This window comes from Ascaphus truei, chromosome 2 (genome assembly GCF_040206685.1).
Source record: "Ascaphus truei isolate aAscTru1 chromosome 2, aAscTru1.hap1, whole genome shotgun sequence".
NCBI classification, from domain to species: Eukaryota; Metazoa; Chordata; class Amphibia; order Anura; family Ascaphidae; genus Ascaphus; species Ascaphus truei.
This window is the reverse complement of record NC_134484.1, coordinates 143,158,274-143,177,015: the sequence shown is the minus strand read 5'-3', so window position 1 is coordinate 143,177,015 and position 18,742 is coordinate 143,158,274. Positions and strand designations below refer to the sequence as shown.

The window sequence follows — 18,742 nt, the reverse complement described above, 5'->3', positions numbered from 1 at the left end:
CTAGGTGCCCCATGATGTAACAGCTACGTAAAAACAAAATGCTCGTTCTCTTAGGGGGGATTGTGTTGTGCGCTCCTATGGAACTCAGGACACAATCTGCAATGATGACGGATGGAGGGGGGTGACTTCTCCCTTTCCGTTCCGTCATCAGTGGCAGAGCAATCCCCTGACTGCTTTGGAGAGGGAGAGGTCATCGCGAGTGCTGGACGGGCCCCTCCGGCACTCAAAGGGTTATAGCAGAAATTCCCACAGCATTGGGAAAATATTTTCTTTGCCATAATTGTTAAGAGGGGATCCCTGGAACTGAACCATGTTATGGTCACCTTCGGGGGCCTGCTGGTTCCCGAGATAATTACTCTGCTGTGTTGGTTCACTACCTGGAAAATCCAACATGGCTGCTGCTGTCGACCAATGTGAAGCTGCAAGCAGTGACGGTTTAAATAAGATTTTATTTATTTAGCATCCTAAATGTGGTTGATACTAAAAGGCACAAATACTTGCCCACGCACAATGCTAAATACCTAAAGATTTGGTAGTTTACGTCTGTACCTGAATGATCCTGTCTGTCACCTTTTCCTGCTCCTCTATGTGAAGTCTCCTTTCTTGCTCCAGCATTGTCTGTAGCTCCCGTAATGTTGAATTCTTTTCAGGTGAAACATGATTGCTGAGCTGATTATAAGAAGATAATGACAAGGATTACATGTCTTTTGTATGGCTTTTTGAGACATGTACAGTATGTAAATCCACTGTAATTAGCTAAACCAGGGGTGGCCAATCTGTGGCCCATGGCCCACAACAGCATATGGAATAGCATCCTGATGAAATAGAAAATTGACCGAAAAATCGATTACGGTTAGGAACAGTACGAAATCCTTAAATTAAAAAACATGACAGGAAACATGAATATTAACATACATTTTGAAAATTAACACAATTTAAATAACTTTTTTTTAACAATTAAAACCATTTAATAAATCAAATACATTTAAATTAAATGTAAGTTATTTCCCATATTTGTTTTTTGAGCGGACGTTTTCGGCAATAAACTTTGATAAAAATCAGCCCAGATCTGTATTGAGAGGCGCTCACGTGGGCGCCGACTGCTCCTGTTATCAACCACTAAAATCAATCCTTATATTGAGAAACTGTTACCTGGAAGTTCAGAAATTACATTGAGAAATTTTACATTCAGATTCTTCTTTTATATTTATTATTCGGATTTCAAGTTTTATCTGTGCTCAATAAAAAATGTTGGTAATACAGTATTTGAATGTTTTTATTATCCTTGTTTACTTTTGCTATAATAAGGCAATAACTCATGAGTACCTCGAAGGGGGGGCTGAAAAGCCTGTTTCGGGAGGGTGAGGTCTATTTATCAGATATTGGGAACGATATCCTGATTTTAGCGTGGCAAGGAAATGGCAATCAGGCTAGTGGCAGCTCGCAAGACCAGTTTAAGGCCTGTTAAATTACTTTTCTGGTGGCAGGAGTATTGTTACTCTGGGAAGGGGGGTGGGGGTGAGAGACCCAATCAGTATTGGCTCCTGGTTTGAGGTCTCAGACCTCGTAAGTAATTTTAGCTGGGGAAGGCGGTACCATTCCAGGTTAGGGAGGCCACAATTGTGGTGACCTTTCGGATGCAATTTGTGGAAGGTGGTACCATTCCAGCCTAGGTTCGGTTGGTGACCTCCCAATAGGGGCTCTGTGCCATTCAGACTAAGGTACTGAATGGCTAGGAGAGCACAAGCTGGGGTTATCCCTTGATCTCCGGTAGATGTGAGTGGGCAATCTTGCTTGGCCCCTAGTTGGGGATACATATTATATATTTATCTATTGTAATGTGGTCGTTCATTTCTCCCAAGAACTTGTTTGATGTGTTTATTGGTAATGGGAGAGGGGTCCAGCTTGAGGCCTGGGTAAGTCAAGAATACAGGGATATGCCAAACAAGTTAATACATCAGCAGAGCATTGATCCAGAGAGATGCAGGACATTTACTGGAGCCTGTAAGTTGTTTTACTCATCTGCGAAATAATAAGAAAATGTTTTACTGAGGGTTTTGTTTTCCTGCGGTGGATAAATATAAATACATTTACAGTGTGACTAATAACACCAAACATGTCAGACAGCCCAAGCTGCATACATTACTGTACAGTTGTGTGAAAAAGAAAGCACACCCTCTTTGAATTATATGGTTTTACATATCAGGACATAACAATCATCTGTTCCTTAGCGGGTCTAAAAATAAGGTAAATACAACCTTAGATGAACAACAACACATGACATATTACACCGTGTCATGATTTATTTAACAAAAATAAAGCCAAAATGGAGAAGCTATGTGTGAATAACTAAGTACACCCTTACTGCTTCCATAGGAATTAAGATGCCAAGTAGCAGACAGGTGCTGCTAATCAAATGCCCTTAATTAATTGATCATCAGCAAGTGTGACCACCTCTATAAAAGCCAAAGTTTTAGCAGTTTGCTGGTCTGGAACATTCAGGTGTGTGTTAACACAATGCCAAGGAGGAAAGACATCAGCAATGATCTTTGAGAAGCAATTGTTGCTGCCCATCAATCTGGGAAGGGTTATAAGGCCATTTCCAAACAATTTAAATTCCATCATTCTACAGTGAGAAAGATTATTCAAAAGTGGAAAACATTCAAGTCAGTTGCCAATCTTCCCAGGAGTGGACATCCCAGCAAATTCACCCCAAGGTCAGACCATGCAATGCTCAAAGAAATTGCAAAAAACCCAAGAGTTACATCTCAGACTCTACAGGCCTCAGTTAGCATGTTAAATGTTAAAGTTCATGACAGTACAATTAGAAAAAGACAGAACAAGTATGGGTTGTTTGGAATGGTTACCAGGAGAAAGCCTCTTCTCTCTAAAAAGAACATGGCAGCACGGCTTAGGTTTGCAAAGTTGCATCTGAACAAACCACAAGACTTCTGGAACAATGTCCTTTGGACAGACGAGACCAAAGTGGGGATGTTTGGCCATAATGCACAGCGCCACGTTTGGCTAAAACCAAACACAGTACTGTATATCAGCACAAACACCTCATACCAACTGTCAAGCACGGTGGTGGAGGGGTGATGATTTGGGCTTGTTTTGCAGCCACAGGACCTGGGAACCTTGCAGTCATTGAGTCGACCATAAACTCCTCTGTATACCAAAGTATTTTAGAGTCAAATATGAGGCCATCTGTCCGACAGCTAAAGCTTGGCCGAAATTGGGTCATGCAACAGGACAATCAATGATCCCAAGCACACCAGCAAATCTACAACAGAATGGCTGAAAAAGAAAAGAATCAAGGTGTTGCAATGGCCCAGTCAAAGTCCAGACCTCAACCCGATTGAAATGCTGTGGCTAGACCTTAAGAGAGCTGTGCATAAACAAATGCCCACAAACCTCAATGAACTGAAGCAACGTTGTAAAGAAGAGTGGGCCAAAATTCCTCCACAACGATGTGAGAGACTGATAAAGTCATACAGAAAACGATTACTTCAAGTTATTGCTTCTAAAGATGGTTCTACAAGCTATTGAATCATAAGGTGTACTTGGTTTTTCACACATGGCTTCTCCATTTTGGCTTTATTTTTGTTAAATAAATCATGACACGCTGTAATATGTCATGTGTTGTTGTTCATCTGAGGTTGTATTTACCTAATTGTAAAACCTGCTAAGGAACAGATTATTGTTATTATGTCCTGAAATGTAAAACCATAGAATTCAAAGAGGGTGTACTTTCTTTTTTACACAACTGTATGTCAGAGTTGCATTTCTCCCTCAAAGAATAAAATTAGCCCTATCAAAATAGATGTCCACACTTATATTTTGATCATACAAATACAACGTGAGAGTAGTATTACTCTAGGGGTTACAGGGAGAGAGGTATAGGGTATTTTAAACTATATAATTATACTGAGACATTTTGTTTTTAAGAAAGAATTAGCTCTCCTAGCCATAAATATCATGGAAGATTGATGAGGGGGAGTTGGGACACACCCTCGGGGGGTTGGCTTGTACTTGTGATAGAGGCAGTTTTGAGGATAAAAAAACATGCATTTGGGATATTAAAAGTAGAATTTATATCCATAACACAGGAATTCTCATAGTTCAAATTCAAATCCTCTTTAGAGGGAACTGATATTGTTCGTTGGTAACATATATACGCTCTCTTTTTTACCTAGTTATTTTATTGAGATGTTTTCATATATATGTAACACCCCTTTCCCCCCTTGTACGGGAGATCTGCATGTTACGTGTAGTCTGGTGCTGTGTAGCTCATCTGCTGTAGGCCAGGAAGCCTGAGTCTCCGTGATGTTAATGGGAATAGCAACGGGACATATCGGTACTTCTTCGGTGCAGCGCCTTGATCCTGTAGGGTAGCTGCCGGAGGCAGATAGTATCCCTGCAGGAACCTCCGTATTCAGTAATGGACATAGAGACGTGGAACCGTTCACCTTTTATTTGGCGTGTCAGGACCCCGATTCCATCTCTTGCAAGAGAGGTAGTTCTTACACGACCATCATATTATATCTTCCCTCGCATCTTGCATCACTGTCATTCCCTGACTAGGCCCCCCCAAGGGCTTGAGGCTAGTCGCCACCTCATAACCCCCTGATGGGGTAAGGCAGAACCCGTCCCACTCACTAGGGAGCAGGCTACATCCTGGAATCGTTCTCCTCTAAATTTTGGTTAGGAGCCTCTTATATACTTGCAGAGGAGTTAGTGACCCTGCCACAAACTGGGCAGGCGTTAGAGGAGGTCCGGTGTCACACCATACTACATGTGACTCCTTACACTCCTCCCCACCCCCCAGGCATGACGCTCCTAACTGCCATCCAGCCTGCACTTGGCTATGGTAACAAACTTGCTAGTGTGTCAATGGACTCACATCCTGGCCATGTGGAGGGATTTAACCCTGACACTGCCTGCACTTACCAGGACTTACAAGCCAGGGCCGGGTAACACATACTATGGGGCACTAGGCTACATATATAATGTATTTATTGTATGGCTTTGTAACATTCCTTTTCTGTAACCAAGCACTGTACACTTTTTGTATATATATTAAATCTAAAATAAAATAGGTACCGACTTTGGGCTCTAATTGAACGTAGTACCTTTTTGAAGAGACTAATCTCGTTTTCGGATGCATTTTGCTACATTGATGTTTTGTGTTAATTACATATTTATTCCTGTAAACAGGAGGCCACGAACTCCTTATGTTAAAACTTTAAATGATTCTTGGTGGTGGCAGCATATTGAGGTGTCGTGTGACGTTTTTTTTGGGAAGATATTGCTTATTTCTAGTGCTTTGCGGGGAGGTAAGTGAGTCAGCAGGACAGCAGGATGTTTTATCTCCTTTCACATACACAAATTACCGTCACTGACTTGAATGGCACTTTTTGGACTGTACTGAATCAGACCTGTAGCCCTGACAGGGAGAGGATAGTCAACGGGTGGTGGAAACATTTGGTTGACTGGTTCCCCACTACGAAGAAACATTGCCTTCGTTTTCACTAACTCCCAAGCAGTTAGATTTCTTTTCTATGGGGATAATTACAATAGTTTATAGCATCTAATTACATTGTTACGATCTTTATAACATGTTTGTATGTTTTTAAATGGGACTACACTTTAATGTACTGAGAATACAGGGCATGAAAAATCAACTGTTGCCAACATGTTTGTCTAGGAGGTGAATGGATAGATTCAAATGTTGTTACAAAAAAATGTGCATGTGGAAACTTCCTTTAGACAAGGCAATCTGATACCATCCTATACTTTTGGTTACATTACATCAACCTTTGCTTTTTTTTTTTTTTTTTTGCAATATCTAAAGAAAGAAAGTGGTTTAGCTAAAATTTAGTTTTTTTTTCAAAATTCACACAATTTTGGAAATAAATATTCAGATATTTATCCAGGACCATTAGAGTGATTGGCCATTTCTGCCTATGGGGGGCATTGTGGCCCTGCAAATAACTCCCTGTCACAATAAATTCATGTAAGCTTATGTGTAGTATGGAAGCCAAGAGGTTAACCTCGTTTCCAAAATAACTCCTTAGTCATGGCAATGCAGGCCGGTGCCATAAACTGTATGGGTCCATGGCTTAAGGTGTCAATCAAACAAGTAAAGAAATGCATTCTGTTTGTTCAAAAACTTTACCATACCTCACTGTTTATAATCAGATTATAACCGCGTTGGTTTCAGGTCCGGGGAACCCTTACTTCCCGAGATACAGGCCCCCTTATGGGGTGCCGGTATCCCCACCATGTACATGTCCAGCGTCACGTGACCGGGACATTTAAACGCATAGGAGATACCGGCACCTCATAACGGGGCCTGTATCTCGGGAAGTAGGGCATCCCCGAACCTGAAACCAACACGATTCAGCTCCGGAGACCCCTGCTATAACACTGTAGTGTTATAATTTTAATAAAAATCCTACGATCGCCTGTGAGAGGCGCGCAGTTAGGGTGACTGATTCAGCCTCTCTCTTACTGCGTGTCTATTAAAGACAGGTAGACCCCGGTAGGATTAACACAGCAGGGACTCCTGCTGTGTTAATCCGATAGGCCATTATGTCTGCAACGGACCATCTCGGTCTACCACGCGGCACAACGCAAAATGTACCCAGGTAAATGTTCGAATAACAGCCGCTGCATCTGTAGCACTGCAGTTTACTCTAGTTTGTCTAGGTTTTCCCTTAGCACTTTGTGCCCCATTGCTTTTTGTCTGTCTCCTAGCTACCATAGCATAATCCATTTACTGATTAGTTCCAAAGTAATGAGTATGTGATCATTTAGATTACACAAGGCTTAGCAGTGTCCTCATTTATAGCGAGATCAATAATGCTCAGTTGGTGGCTGAAGAGTAATAATACTAGTGGGTGTATAGAACAATTTATTTTATTTAGAACCCTACAGTTCCACCGTCTTTTTGGGGAAAAACTACCTGCTATAGAACGGCTTTCTCCCACTTGCTTTAGAGCATGCACATTGTGTAACTCTTTCCAAAATAAGGTCCACAGTGTGAGTGGACTGGCAGGGAATCCCCAAAAGACCAAATAAAGGCACGTGGGGGCAGAGTGTGCTGGTTGTGCACACAATCTACACCTGCTGCAGAACGTTTTGTAGAAAAACTATTCCATATGAAAGTTTTGGAAGTTTACAGTGATTCCACTTTGTATACATCCCTGGCAAATCCATTGTCCCGCACTTAGCAGGATGCATACAGATGTAGCAAGCTTTAATGCAACCGGTGCCACGTGTGGCCCTGGCGGTCGTGGCACCGAAGGATTAACGTTGCAGGACTCCCATTCAGAAGCATGGACTTCCCCCATCTCCATCGCGGCAGACAATGTCCCGGGGTCGCAGACTTTTGCCTCTTTGTCTGCCACGCCGAGGACAGTAAGTCTTGCTACATGCATAGATTAGTATTTATAAAAATACATATACATGAGCGAAAAATAGGCATGTTGCCTGTGTTTGTTTTATGTTGCAAAATTATTATATGACTGTTGTAACTAATATATTGCAACGTGCAGCAAATATAACAAGTAGGATAAAGGGGGCATTCACAGCAAAAATATGTCAATTTGCATGCATTTTACAAGCACAATTTACTCACGGGACAATGGTATAAAGTAATTTAAAGAAGCAAACCTGTCTACACTTCTTTTTATTTTTAAACGTTTTACCTGAAATCCGGGTGTTTTACGTCCGAGGTCCTCCCCATTACAGAGCGGTGATCACGGGGTACACTGGGCAAATTGGAAGATTTAAAATGGCTGTGAGGTCAGGGCTCACTCCTGCGGCTGTAACGTCAGCATGGAGAGGATGTTGCGGCAGTCTGTTGGTGACCCTCCTTCCAGCCATGTTTTTTTTATCCACAGTTACGTAGACTGGGGGACCTCAGCAAATCAGCAATGCCAACTGCTTGCTTGTTTTTTAACATTGCTTTTACAATTGGAGCCGAGGGGTCCTTCGTTGCTGAATCCCGCTGTTTTTAGCTCTCGTGGTTCCTGAGATACTTACAGTACCTGTTTAGTTACTGTTTTTTCTGCCTTCTTCATTGAGCTAAAAATGGCTGCCAAGCGTCGCAGGTCGATAGAGGGCCACATGTTGTTCAGATTCCGTTATTATTATATATTATTTTATATTGTTTCATCACTAGTTGAGACAAATACCTTTACAAGTCTAATTCCTTGTCCGGAGGGATGGAAAGGAGAGGGCAATTGTCTCTGATTAAGTTGTCAACACCCTGTCATTGCTATGCTCACATTAATAATGCCACGATCCAGAGGTATTATCACCTACACCCAATGGGTTAAGCTGTAGTTCTGCTATCTAGCGCTGCCATGTGTGATGATGGTATTACGTTTTGTTTTGATGTGTTTTATCATAATCCGGGTGGGGTTTCTTGAAGCTGAGGTCATCGGAACACCAGCTACATACAGTACATGTAGTTTTAGCTTCTAGGCTTCCGGCCTCATCAGCAGATAAGTCAAACGACTTCTAAAGTCATCTGTTGTACGTGGCATTGGGGTTTTTTCCAGAGTGAATGAAATCAAAGGTTTTCTAGAATAGTAAAGTGTAAATTAAATAATTTTGGAAACAATGTGTAGTAGGATTACACTGTTACACTGTTATATGGGCTCTTCACTCCTGACAATCATCCTGCCCTATGTCTACTCATGCAGTACTAATCTCGGGTTTAGAAGCTGTAGTGAACGCGGACCACAAAAACTCAGATGCTAACCCTGAATGATTATGCAAAGCCAACAAAATGGCATTCTGCTTACATAATTATATTATCACACAGCCAGCCACCCACAACGCCTACAAATGCATATCTTAAATATTTGCTCAGCTACTATGAATGTATTGAAATAATGTAAACCCATTCAGTGCAAGTGGTGCGTGTGTGGTATTGTAGAGAGCTATGCAATGAAATTGAAAAACCATAAAAAATAAAATCTTGTTTGTTGCCTATACTCACTGCAATACAATGTAGTTTCACTTGCTAAACTAAACCAAAATGGTCCCTTCCCCAAACTGGGTGTCACTTAAGATCACAGTTTGATCATAATGCTGTGAGACCTAAAATAATCTGTATTTTTTTTTTATCTGAGAGGTCCTAAAAATACATTTGTGCTTATCTAAGCATATACACTTGTAGAGAAAAAAAACAGTGCACTGGAAATATTATTGTGTATCTGTTTGTTTGTAATATTTGTTAGCATAGCTCTGAAAAAGTATAAATTGAAAAAAAAAATGCCTAAGATTTTCTCTGTTGCTTGTGCTGCGCTGGGCAGCACGTGGTCCTGTGATGTCACTGAAGGCAGACAATGGCAAAGCAGCCACAGGGGGAGATGTATGAGCACACACACACAATTACCTTTTAATGCACCACCATATTCTGCTTATGTTAATGTCAAGTGCAGAAGGTGCAGGGATGGTGCCAGGCGGTACGTTTTTATTTGCAACCCCAGGGTACCAATACGTTGCCATCTGTAATCCCAGATTACCATTACTTTTCGGTTTATACGGTTACAGTTCTACTTTCCGTTTATACAAAAACGTCCGTTTTAGGAAGCTGATCTCGTTCTTCTGGTTGGCTAAGCATCAATAGTGTATTAATCTTTCTCAGCTATGATCCAAATAGCTTTTGCACAATGGTTCATCAATGCAGCATTTTTTTAAATTAGACACAGGAGCACCCCGTTTTTAAGCCATTTTGACTACTGAGAAGGAGTTTCTTACAACTGATAAAGATTTTACGTTTACGCCACCTAAGACAAGGTTGGGTATTTTGCACTAGTAAAAGGTTAAAAATTATGCATGCTGAAACACATTTAGATAAGTAGAATTAGATAGCACAGGTGTCAGAAGCATTTGATGACATTAATCACACATACCACACGTGCTGAAGCTGCCTTGTACTGTTAGACTCATTTAGTAATTTAGTCCGCCACCTGTTCTGAAGATAGTCATACAGCTCAACCCGTTATAACGCTGTGCTTGGGGTCCAAAGAATCACATTGCAACATAAGCGGATCGCGTTAGAAATAATGTACAATTGTATGCATTGTAGCATATAGTATTTAAGACACCAATAATCGTGTTGTAAAGTCTTCATAAATAAAAAAATTGGGAGCCTCGCTTGCATCGCGTTATAAGCGGATTCGCGTTGTAACTGATCACGTCATAACGGGGTTGAGCTGTATTTTTTGGTAGACTAATTTGGTGCTCTCTGTCATAATATTAAAAGCAGCAATTCCCCCTGAAGGAAAAATATATGTTCTAGCTTAATAGAAACGAGAGGTCCCGAGCAGATCAACCATGATGCTCCCAGCTGTGGGGCCCCTATGGTCGCCAGGAAAATGTGACTTTCGTTTTTGACGCGTTCTGAGGCCAAAGAAGCCCCCAATAGTGAGCTGCAATTTCATCTCCTGATGATGTCACAGCTTTCAATTGGCTGCCGTAGGCAAGGCTCACCTCAGTGCTCAAACTGTTCTCCTTTATAGTCTAGGAAAATCAATGTTTAATCTATTGTCAACCGGGGAATCCCTGGATCCAAGATCACTGCAGGTCTCCCCCATCCCTCCTGGAGCCAATAAGGTAAATACAAATATATCCAAAAGAAAAATCAAGCAGCCACTTTCCACAATGCTTTTCAATGGCAGCAAATAATCAAGAAAATTGACTTTCTCCCTGTAGTAGGAGTTTACAAAAGAAATTGGGTAAAGATCATAACACCGCCCCAAAGTATCTGGTTACCATGCAGACATATGGGGCATATTTACTAAGCCTTGATACTCCATAAGACAACCTTCCAGCATAGCTTAGTAAACATGGCATACATGGCCTCTTAAAGCCCATTCAAGTGACTCCATGTATCTTTACCATTACCTGTCATAATACCATTTATTACATATGGTCCATTAAGGGCCTTTCATTTGAATATGGCTATAAGGTGTCTTGCAGCACTGAGGATGTCTTATGGAATCACACTTCTTAGGAAAGATGGCCCTAAATGTTAAAACATAATAATACGTATCTGATTTAAAAAAAAAAGAAGATAATGTTGAACAGATAACTGTAACCAACAAAAGGAGCACGTCCCCTCTTTTCACACGTGTAGGAAGCAGGGGGCCATCAGAGCTGAACCATGCACATTTTAGCTCTGGGGACTCCTTGGTTCCCGAGATACTTACTGCAGAAGGCACGCCGGTACTTCATGGAGCGTTAAATCCCCCAAATTATGTTGTGGCTCCCTACTAGCCCAAGTGACACTGGAGATTTAAACAAAAGACACAGCGCACAACGCAAATAGTGAAGTATGAAAAAATCTAATACTCTATTAAAATATTAAGGTTCTGCGTACAGCAATATAAAATATACAGGCAATGAGTGGGTAGGGTTAGCGCACGCTGGAACTAGTGAATCGCAGGACGAATCATCAGCAGAGACACCAGTGGCACATCAGCAGCCGAAGACGTCCACTGGGGCACCGTCCATAGACCTCTGTGTGATCCCATAATCATCAGGGCAACAGCATGGGTAGGAGCCGATGTAAGGTTCCGCAATAGAGTCCAGAAAGCTCAACGTGTCTCGCACATCGCTCTACGCATTTCCGGTCGCGTCACTCGGGCGCACTGGTCGCTCGCTGATGACGTAGCGGGCCAGTTCCTTCCTCTATCAGCCCTCTCTGGGTCTATAATCAGTCCAAGAACATTTCCTCGTGCAGTCTCTCTCCAGGCCTTACATCGGCTCCTACCCATGCTGTTGCCCTGATGATTATGGGATCACACAGAGGTCTATGGACGGTGCCCCAGTGGACGTCTTCGGCTGCTGATGTGCCACTGGTGTCTCTGCTGAAGATTTGTTCTGCGATTCACTAGTTCCAGCGTGCGGTAACCCTACCCACTCATTGCCTGTATATTTTATATTGCTGTACGCAGAACCTTAATATTTTAATAGAGTATTATATTTTTTCATACTTGACTATTTGCGTTGTGCGCTGTGTCTTTTGTTTCACTCTCTTAGCTGTAGGGGTGTTGAGCCACCCTCCACGATGGCTGCAGACGCAATCTAGTGATTTTCCACCTAGGTCATATTTACCTTGTTTTCATTATACTATGGGGCAATCAGAGCACTCATTTTTTGCCTCTTTCACGTGGGATCCTGTTTTAGTTGCGCACTTTACACCTTTTTTTCTACTGGAGATTTAAACCTCCATTTATTTTTACTGGAGGGGACTGTATCGGCTGCATATTCCCTGGTAAATATCTTGGGAACCGAAGCAGTCTGCTGAGCTGAAATAACGCAGTTCATCTCTGGAGACCCCCTGCTTCCTATACAGGGGAAAAAAAGGAGGGTTGTAGGGGGAGGTGGTAGACAAGTATGGGGGGAATTAGCCCTATAACATCCCACTGCCATTTGTTTTGGTCTTAGAAGAGATGGCCCCTCGAAACAAGCAGGTTGTTATAAATAGGTCCATATTCCTTGTGATTGAAGAAACATCGCTAACCTCTAGACTGAAAGAGCCCTTGTCTCCTGGCCTGTAGTGTTTAGTGTCTCCATCAGCTCTGCGATGCGACTCATGGTTAAGCAGAAGACGGTGAGTATCTTCTTCATGGTCATGGTTGTGTTGCCATTCCATGTGTTCCCTCAGTTTGGACTGCTAGGTGCATGGACAGTATACAAACAAAAACAAACGACAGGGGGTGGAAGGATAAAGAAAAACAAAATGGGTAAGGTAGACGATTGAAAAAAAAACTACAAGACAAAGAAAAGCGTGAACAGGAAAACTAACTTAAATATGGTGGCATAGGAGAGTGAAGAAAACAAAACCAAAAAGAGAATGAGCAAAATGATGGGCTGAAACATCTGAAAAGCAAAAAGAGAAAAAAGAGGAGAAAAGAACGCAAACACTGGTTATGAGACGCGCATGCAATGAAGGGTGCATGTGTCATACCAACAGCAGGCATGCAAGCCATGAAAGCATCAGCATACAACGTTTCTTCCCCAATGCCGTATTAATAAATCATATTGAGTTTGCAGTTTAGTCATGCAATATTGATAAACAGCAAGTTAAAATAATGACTATAGCTTTATTGGCTGCCCACTTTATTCATTTGTATAAGCACACAAATGTTAAGTCTGATATAGCCGTTTACTCATTTATGCGGTACTGACAAAATATTGTTTCTCATGGTAGCTTTTGCTGATGGATACAAATCCTATTTATTTCCTATTGCAGTAGAGCATGACACACAAAAATCACCTTTTAAGTGCAAGGTGTCTGAGAACATTTTGGCAATTATTAAAAATTCAAAGTAACATATGAATAAATCAACTGGGGAAAAATAGTGCTTGTTTGTTAATGCCAACAAGAAGCAGGAAAAAAAATTGCAAATAAGCGACATCTACTAACCTGAAAGTCAGTAATTAGTTCCTTTCCCAGATTTCCAATGGGGGAATCTCGAGACATTGAAGTCACCGTAGACAAGAAACTAGAAGATTCTGTAAGATGAGGCATTGGAGAAATGTCTACCAAATGCTCTTTCAGGCCCTCCGCTGTCTCGTCAACATTATCTAGAAAGTTATGTAACTCTTTCCGGAACCCCTTAATTGTAGTATTGATGTTGTCCAAAAGCTCTGATTCTCTATTAGTACCTCCTCTTTCTGGACCACTCTTTATTGCATCTTCCATAGTACCGCTTGTCATCTGCAACTTGGCATTATAGATCAAGCTATCGGTGTCTGTGATGAGACGATCTACAGTTCTTTCTAGACGTTCTGCCTCACGTTTTATGTTTATGAAATAGTGTGCGTCCCCTCTCATTTTAAGTAGTTCGGCAGAATATATGTCACCAACCTCTGATGGTTTCACACTCTCAAAACCAGATGTCTTCTCATAGGCTTCTTCTGAATCACTTTCCCCACCAATAGGTCCCTCTCTCTTTGGTTGAGCAAGATGTACATCCTCGCTGTCACTTTCTTTCTTCCCTGTATCACTTTCTGCATCACTGTCCCGTGGACTTGCCGTTCGCATGCCCAGGTGAGTTACAAGATCATAACGCTGGACATTGGACAATAACACACGGTTTTCATATTGAAGTTTCATCACCTTACCACTTAACTCATTAATCTGCACCCTTGCTGACTTCAGTTCCTCTTGCACTGAACCATTGCATTTAGAGGAGTTGTCATCGATCCAGACAAACTCCTGCTCAGGTCCAAACTTGAATCTATTCAGCTCAGTTGTTAGTTGCTTATTGTGATCCTCTATCTCTGAAATGGATCTCCTTAGTAGCTCTGCCTCCTCCTCAACAAATTGGAGATGGCGACGCAACTCAGCGGCAGATTCCATGGAATCACCATATGGTGAGGTAGGAATGCTTGAAATATACTCTCTGCTCAGAAACTCTTTTTCATACTGACACCTCATGTCTTCCATTTCTGCTTTAATGCCCCTGTTTTCTACCTCTAGCTCCACTATCTTTCTGCCCAGGATGTTAGCTTCCTCTTCAACTAGCTTAAGACGAAGTTTCAACTCTGCTTCTCTCGTACTTGGTGGACCACCTGTCTCTCCAGTCGCTAGAGGGCTATCCACATCTCCATAAACGGACTTGTATTTCTCCAGTTCCTGTTCCAGGTCATCCTTCTCTTTTCCCAGTTTGGCCATTTTCTTTCTCATCAATGCTGCTTCTTCTTTAGAAAATTGGAGCTGGCATTTTAAATCAGCACTGTCCTCCTTGTCAAAAAGAAATACCAACAAGTTATTGTTTTCTTACAAACTGTGCAATGCAGATCTCTTCCACACTAAAGTAGATAACATATTCTAATGAGATCCCTGAGATATTTTTTATTGTATAAATAGCACCAACATATTTTTAAGGCACATGCACTGGGATTAACTAACCTCCGATATGGGTTATTGCAGTGCGATCCCACTGCCATAGACTTGTGTGATAACTAGTACCGGAGGTTAGTACATCTACCCTAAGGTCTTAGATATTAGAAAACACTGGATACTGGAACAGGACAAGTGATTTTTTTTAAACTGGTGTCTCTTTTGCTCTTTATGTGCTAGTTTGAAAATGGAAAGAGTTGTGGAGAAGGAGGAATGAACTAGGAATTACAGGGTGCATGCATTGATTAGAATGAGCCACTTTTCAATATAAGGCTGTTACATTTCTCCTTTTTGCCTAAGGGAAACATCTTCACCAAGGCACAATGATCTGAGACAAATGTAAGAAATGTAAATTGGATGTAAAGGTCAAGTGTACCTAGATGCATAAACATTTAAATACAGACAGTAGATTATAGAGAATTGAGCAGCCGCGATTGGAAGAAAGCGTGCCACCAAGAGTATCTTCCAACTCCCATTTCTTTAGTACCCTTCAACGGGGTGAGCACACCGTGTTTAGGGACCCCTGAAATGACTCTATTAAATATTTAAATACAACTTGTTTGAATAGAAGGATAATTGTACTATGAGCTAAAACACATCACTCCCTTTCATGCCATCTTCACTGATGATTCGCCACAGAATGCTTTGCAAAATGGCTTCTTGATTACTAGACCCCAAAAAGTTAAAATCACAGTACCTGGCTGGCTGACTTCTTATCTTTGTGCATTTCCCTGCTACCTCTCCTTTTCAGGGAACTCTGGAAAAAAGATTGACAAAGTTCTGGATTAGAACACACAGCATATAGAATTATGCACGAGAGAATATACATAACGATATCCCCGGCTGAAATATGGGTGGAAAGAAAAGTCAAGCAGTTTAAGGATGCCAGTGTTATTTTGCCCGTGTGTTTAATGTACAGTTTAAGAAGTAACAGCAAGCAAGGTGAATTTTGGTTACAAAATGTGTGATTAGTGTACATAATAAGGTCTAAACAGGCCGAGGGAGCGGCTCAGTGAGTAAAGATACTTTCTGAAAACAATGACACTGAGTTTGAAAGCAGCAGTGCTTTACACCCCCTCCTCGTTTTCTTTTTCTTTTTGTATTATTTGTATATGAAAAGCATGTGACAATATGGTGCTCCTGTTATAAATCTGTAATCTGGCTGCTTCAGTTACTGTAACTCAGCAGCTACAATGTATCCTTATATTACTGAGGTAACATTATGTATTGTTACAGTTTACAGCTCAAACTGCTGGGAACACTGGCAACAAAGTATCACAAACAGGAAAGTGTTACAAAGATCTTGCACTACTTGGGAGGTGGACTAAACCTGCTATAGAAATCAAAGGATGCTTTAAAATTCATTCAAAATGGCATTTAGAGTTGAATAATAAAGATTAAAAAAAGACAGTAAATATTATCTAATACTACAGAACTGATTTATTTGAGGGAAAAAAACTATATAAGATGTCACATGTTTTGCTGCTTGACGCAGGAGAGTTTGGTGTGAGCTCCTTATGACCCTGGGCAAGTCACTTTGTCTCCCTGTGCCTCAGGCACCAAAATCATAGATTGCAAGCTCACCTGGGCAGATGTCTGTAAAAATGCTATGTACAATGCTGCTTATAACGCACCATACTGTAATTGTGAAGCGCTTTGAGTCCTATTAGAAGAAACTCGCTATATGAAGTTGCTGTTGTTGCTATTAACAATTATCATCTGTATCGAAAGGGAGGACAACACATCCATCACAGATGACACATTATTGAAATTGCGCTTTTGTGCGTCCATGTACTAACCTGAGCTTTCTTAATCTGCGCTATCAGTGTAAGAAATAAAAATAACATTCTGTGCGACAAAAAACATAGGAACAAGTATCTGACGATAATCAATGTTCAACCTGTTGACATTATATGAGTAAGAATAATACTCAACAAGCATTAATAAATGTGAGGTTTCTTTGTTAACTGAACTACATCTCCCACAAGAGCTGTGTGTCACAGGACAACAGGTAATACATCTGGTCCATCTCAGAAGGTTAATAAGAGCCTGCACAGTTACAGTAATAAAAGGATTTACCTGTTGGGTAAGAGAAAGTGCTTTTGATAAGTGAGCTATGCTTTGTAATTTTGAGTAGATTATTTTCAACTTGTAATTAAAGGATGTCTAAGTAAAATTCACTTTTCCATATCTACATTAGACATAGTCTATGCTGTATTTCTATCTATGTATGGCCCGAGCCATGGTGCCTTCGCCTGCGCTAAGGCGTGCGGCGGCTGTGGGAAAGCGGGCGCTTTCCCTGGCCATGGTCGAAGGGCTGTGGGAGGCGTTCCTAGGGGCGTTACGTAGCTGGTTCGCCCTCATTGGGCGAACTGCTCACGTGACCTGCGTGTCGCGCCAAGAAATCAGTTTCAACTGATTGCTTGCGCAACGCGCGCCCCCTCCTGCCTCCGCCCGGGTGGTCTATGGGCGCGATCACTGCCTTAAGGCAGTCTGATCGCGCCCCGTGCGGACGCCTCCACGCGGTCTCCCACACCATGGACTCAGCCTTATGCTCTGCTTGGTGCGTACTTGTGATCTCTGTCGCTTAGGTCTCATGCATAGGCCTAAGTGACAGAGCGCTTTGTAGAGTTGCTAGAATATTCAGTTGAGACACCTTTTTAGTGTTAATTATTTGTACAACTTCCTAAAAATACAGATCTGTATTACTATTTAATGTTAATGGTATACTTCAAATATATCCACCAGCACAACACAATGGGAGATGGATTGGTCTTTGGATAAATCTCAGCAACAGCCCTGAACTTATTTTCATTCCATTCTCTGGCCTGTACTGTATCTCTTTTCTCTATTTCTTCTTTTGTTCGTGTTGTGAATGTTCTCCTACAACTACTTCCTAGTTTGCAAAACTAATTCATATTGGGGAGAATGTGTGCAAAACATCCAGATACGTTGAGACTGAGAAGTGCAATCAAAACATTTCCAAAAGGACAATATGTATACTGTACATTGATGAATAGCTTCCCACTACAGCTCCAGTAAAATAGTTTCTGTTGTAATCTGTATTATATGATGGCAGTTCTCTGACAGTCTTGGCAGTAAAGACCATGCTTTTACAAGCAAGCAAATAATTCTCAACTCCCATATAAGGAAGAACAAAAATCTCCTACCTTATTCTCAGTCACCCTGGAATAAATAGTCCATTTTGATCTTTAATACTGTCATTTGCTTATTGGGAGATGTGGTCGTTATGGAGTGTGTGTAAAAGTGGTTTTATAGAGCGGATACTGTTGAGCTGACTATGCAAGTCTGGTCTACAGTATGACGTACACAGTATGGGGTCATGCACTAAGCAGTGATAAGTGGGTGTTCTGGGTGCTATGCACAAAGCAGTGATAAGTGCTTTTAAGTGAGATACATGCCTTTATTGCGTGATACTGTGAAAAGAAACAAAAAAGTGCGCAACCCAAAAGAAACCAAATTGTGTTAAAAGAACAGTGTCTGAATTGTGATAAACCTCTAAATAAAGTGAACCTTCCTTAATAAACAATTAGGGACAATAATGCAGGCACAACCCTACTGTGGAAGTGAAAAAAGTGTATAAATATATATAACCATACAAAACCTTTGGTTTGCGTTTGCTGCTACAGTTAGAGGAGTGGCTCAACACTCCACGGTGCTACAGACAAAAGACAAAAAAACAAGCGCAAAACGCAAATGGTGAAGTATATCAAAATTAATTTTAGTGTTTAAAAGAGGTAAGTATTCTGCGTACATCAGAAAAATAGAATGTAAGCATTTCGTGTA

General features: G+C 41.3%; 1 protein-coding gene across 4 annotated transcripts in view; it reads right to left on the bottom strand.

Annotated features, from left to right (window-relative positions):
* The window catches only part of MTCL1 (microtubule crosslinking factor 1), a 174,461-nt gene that overhangs the window by 49,807 nt on the left and 105,912 nt on the right, over positions 1-18,742 (bottom strand). For 2 of the 4 annotated variants that reach the window (XM_075585351.1, XM_075585354.1), the window contains exons 4-7: positions 15,633-15,692; positions 13,454-14,776; positions 12,548-12,700; positions 550-669 (exon numbers count right to left, since the gene is read on the bottom strand). In XM_075585351.1, the coding sequence (XP_075441466.1) occupies positions 550-669; positions 12,548-12,700; positions 13,454-14,776; positions 15,633-15,692 (1,656 nt within the window). The remainder of the gene's footprint in view (positions 1-549; positions 670-12,547; positions 12,701-13,453; positions 14,777-15,632; positions 15,693-18,742) is intronic. The other 2 variants (XM_075585352.1, XM_075585353.1) reach the window with 2 other exon arrangements.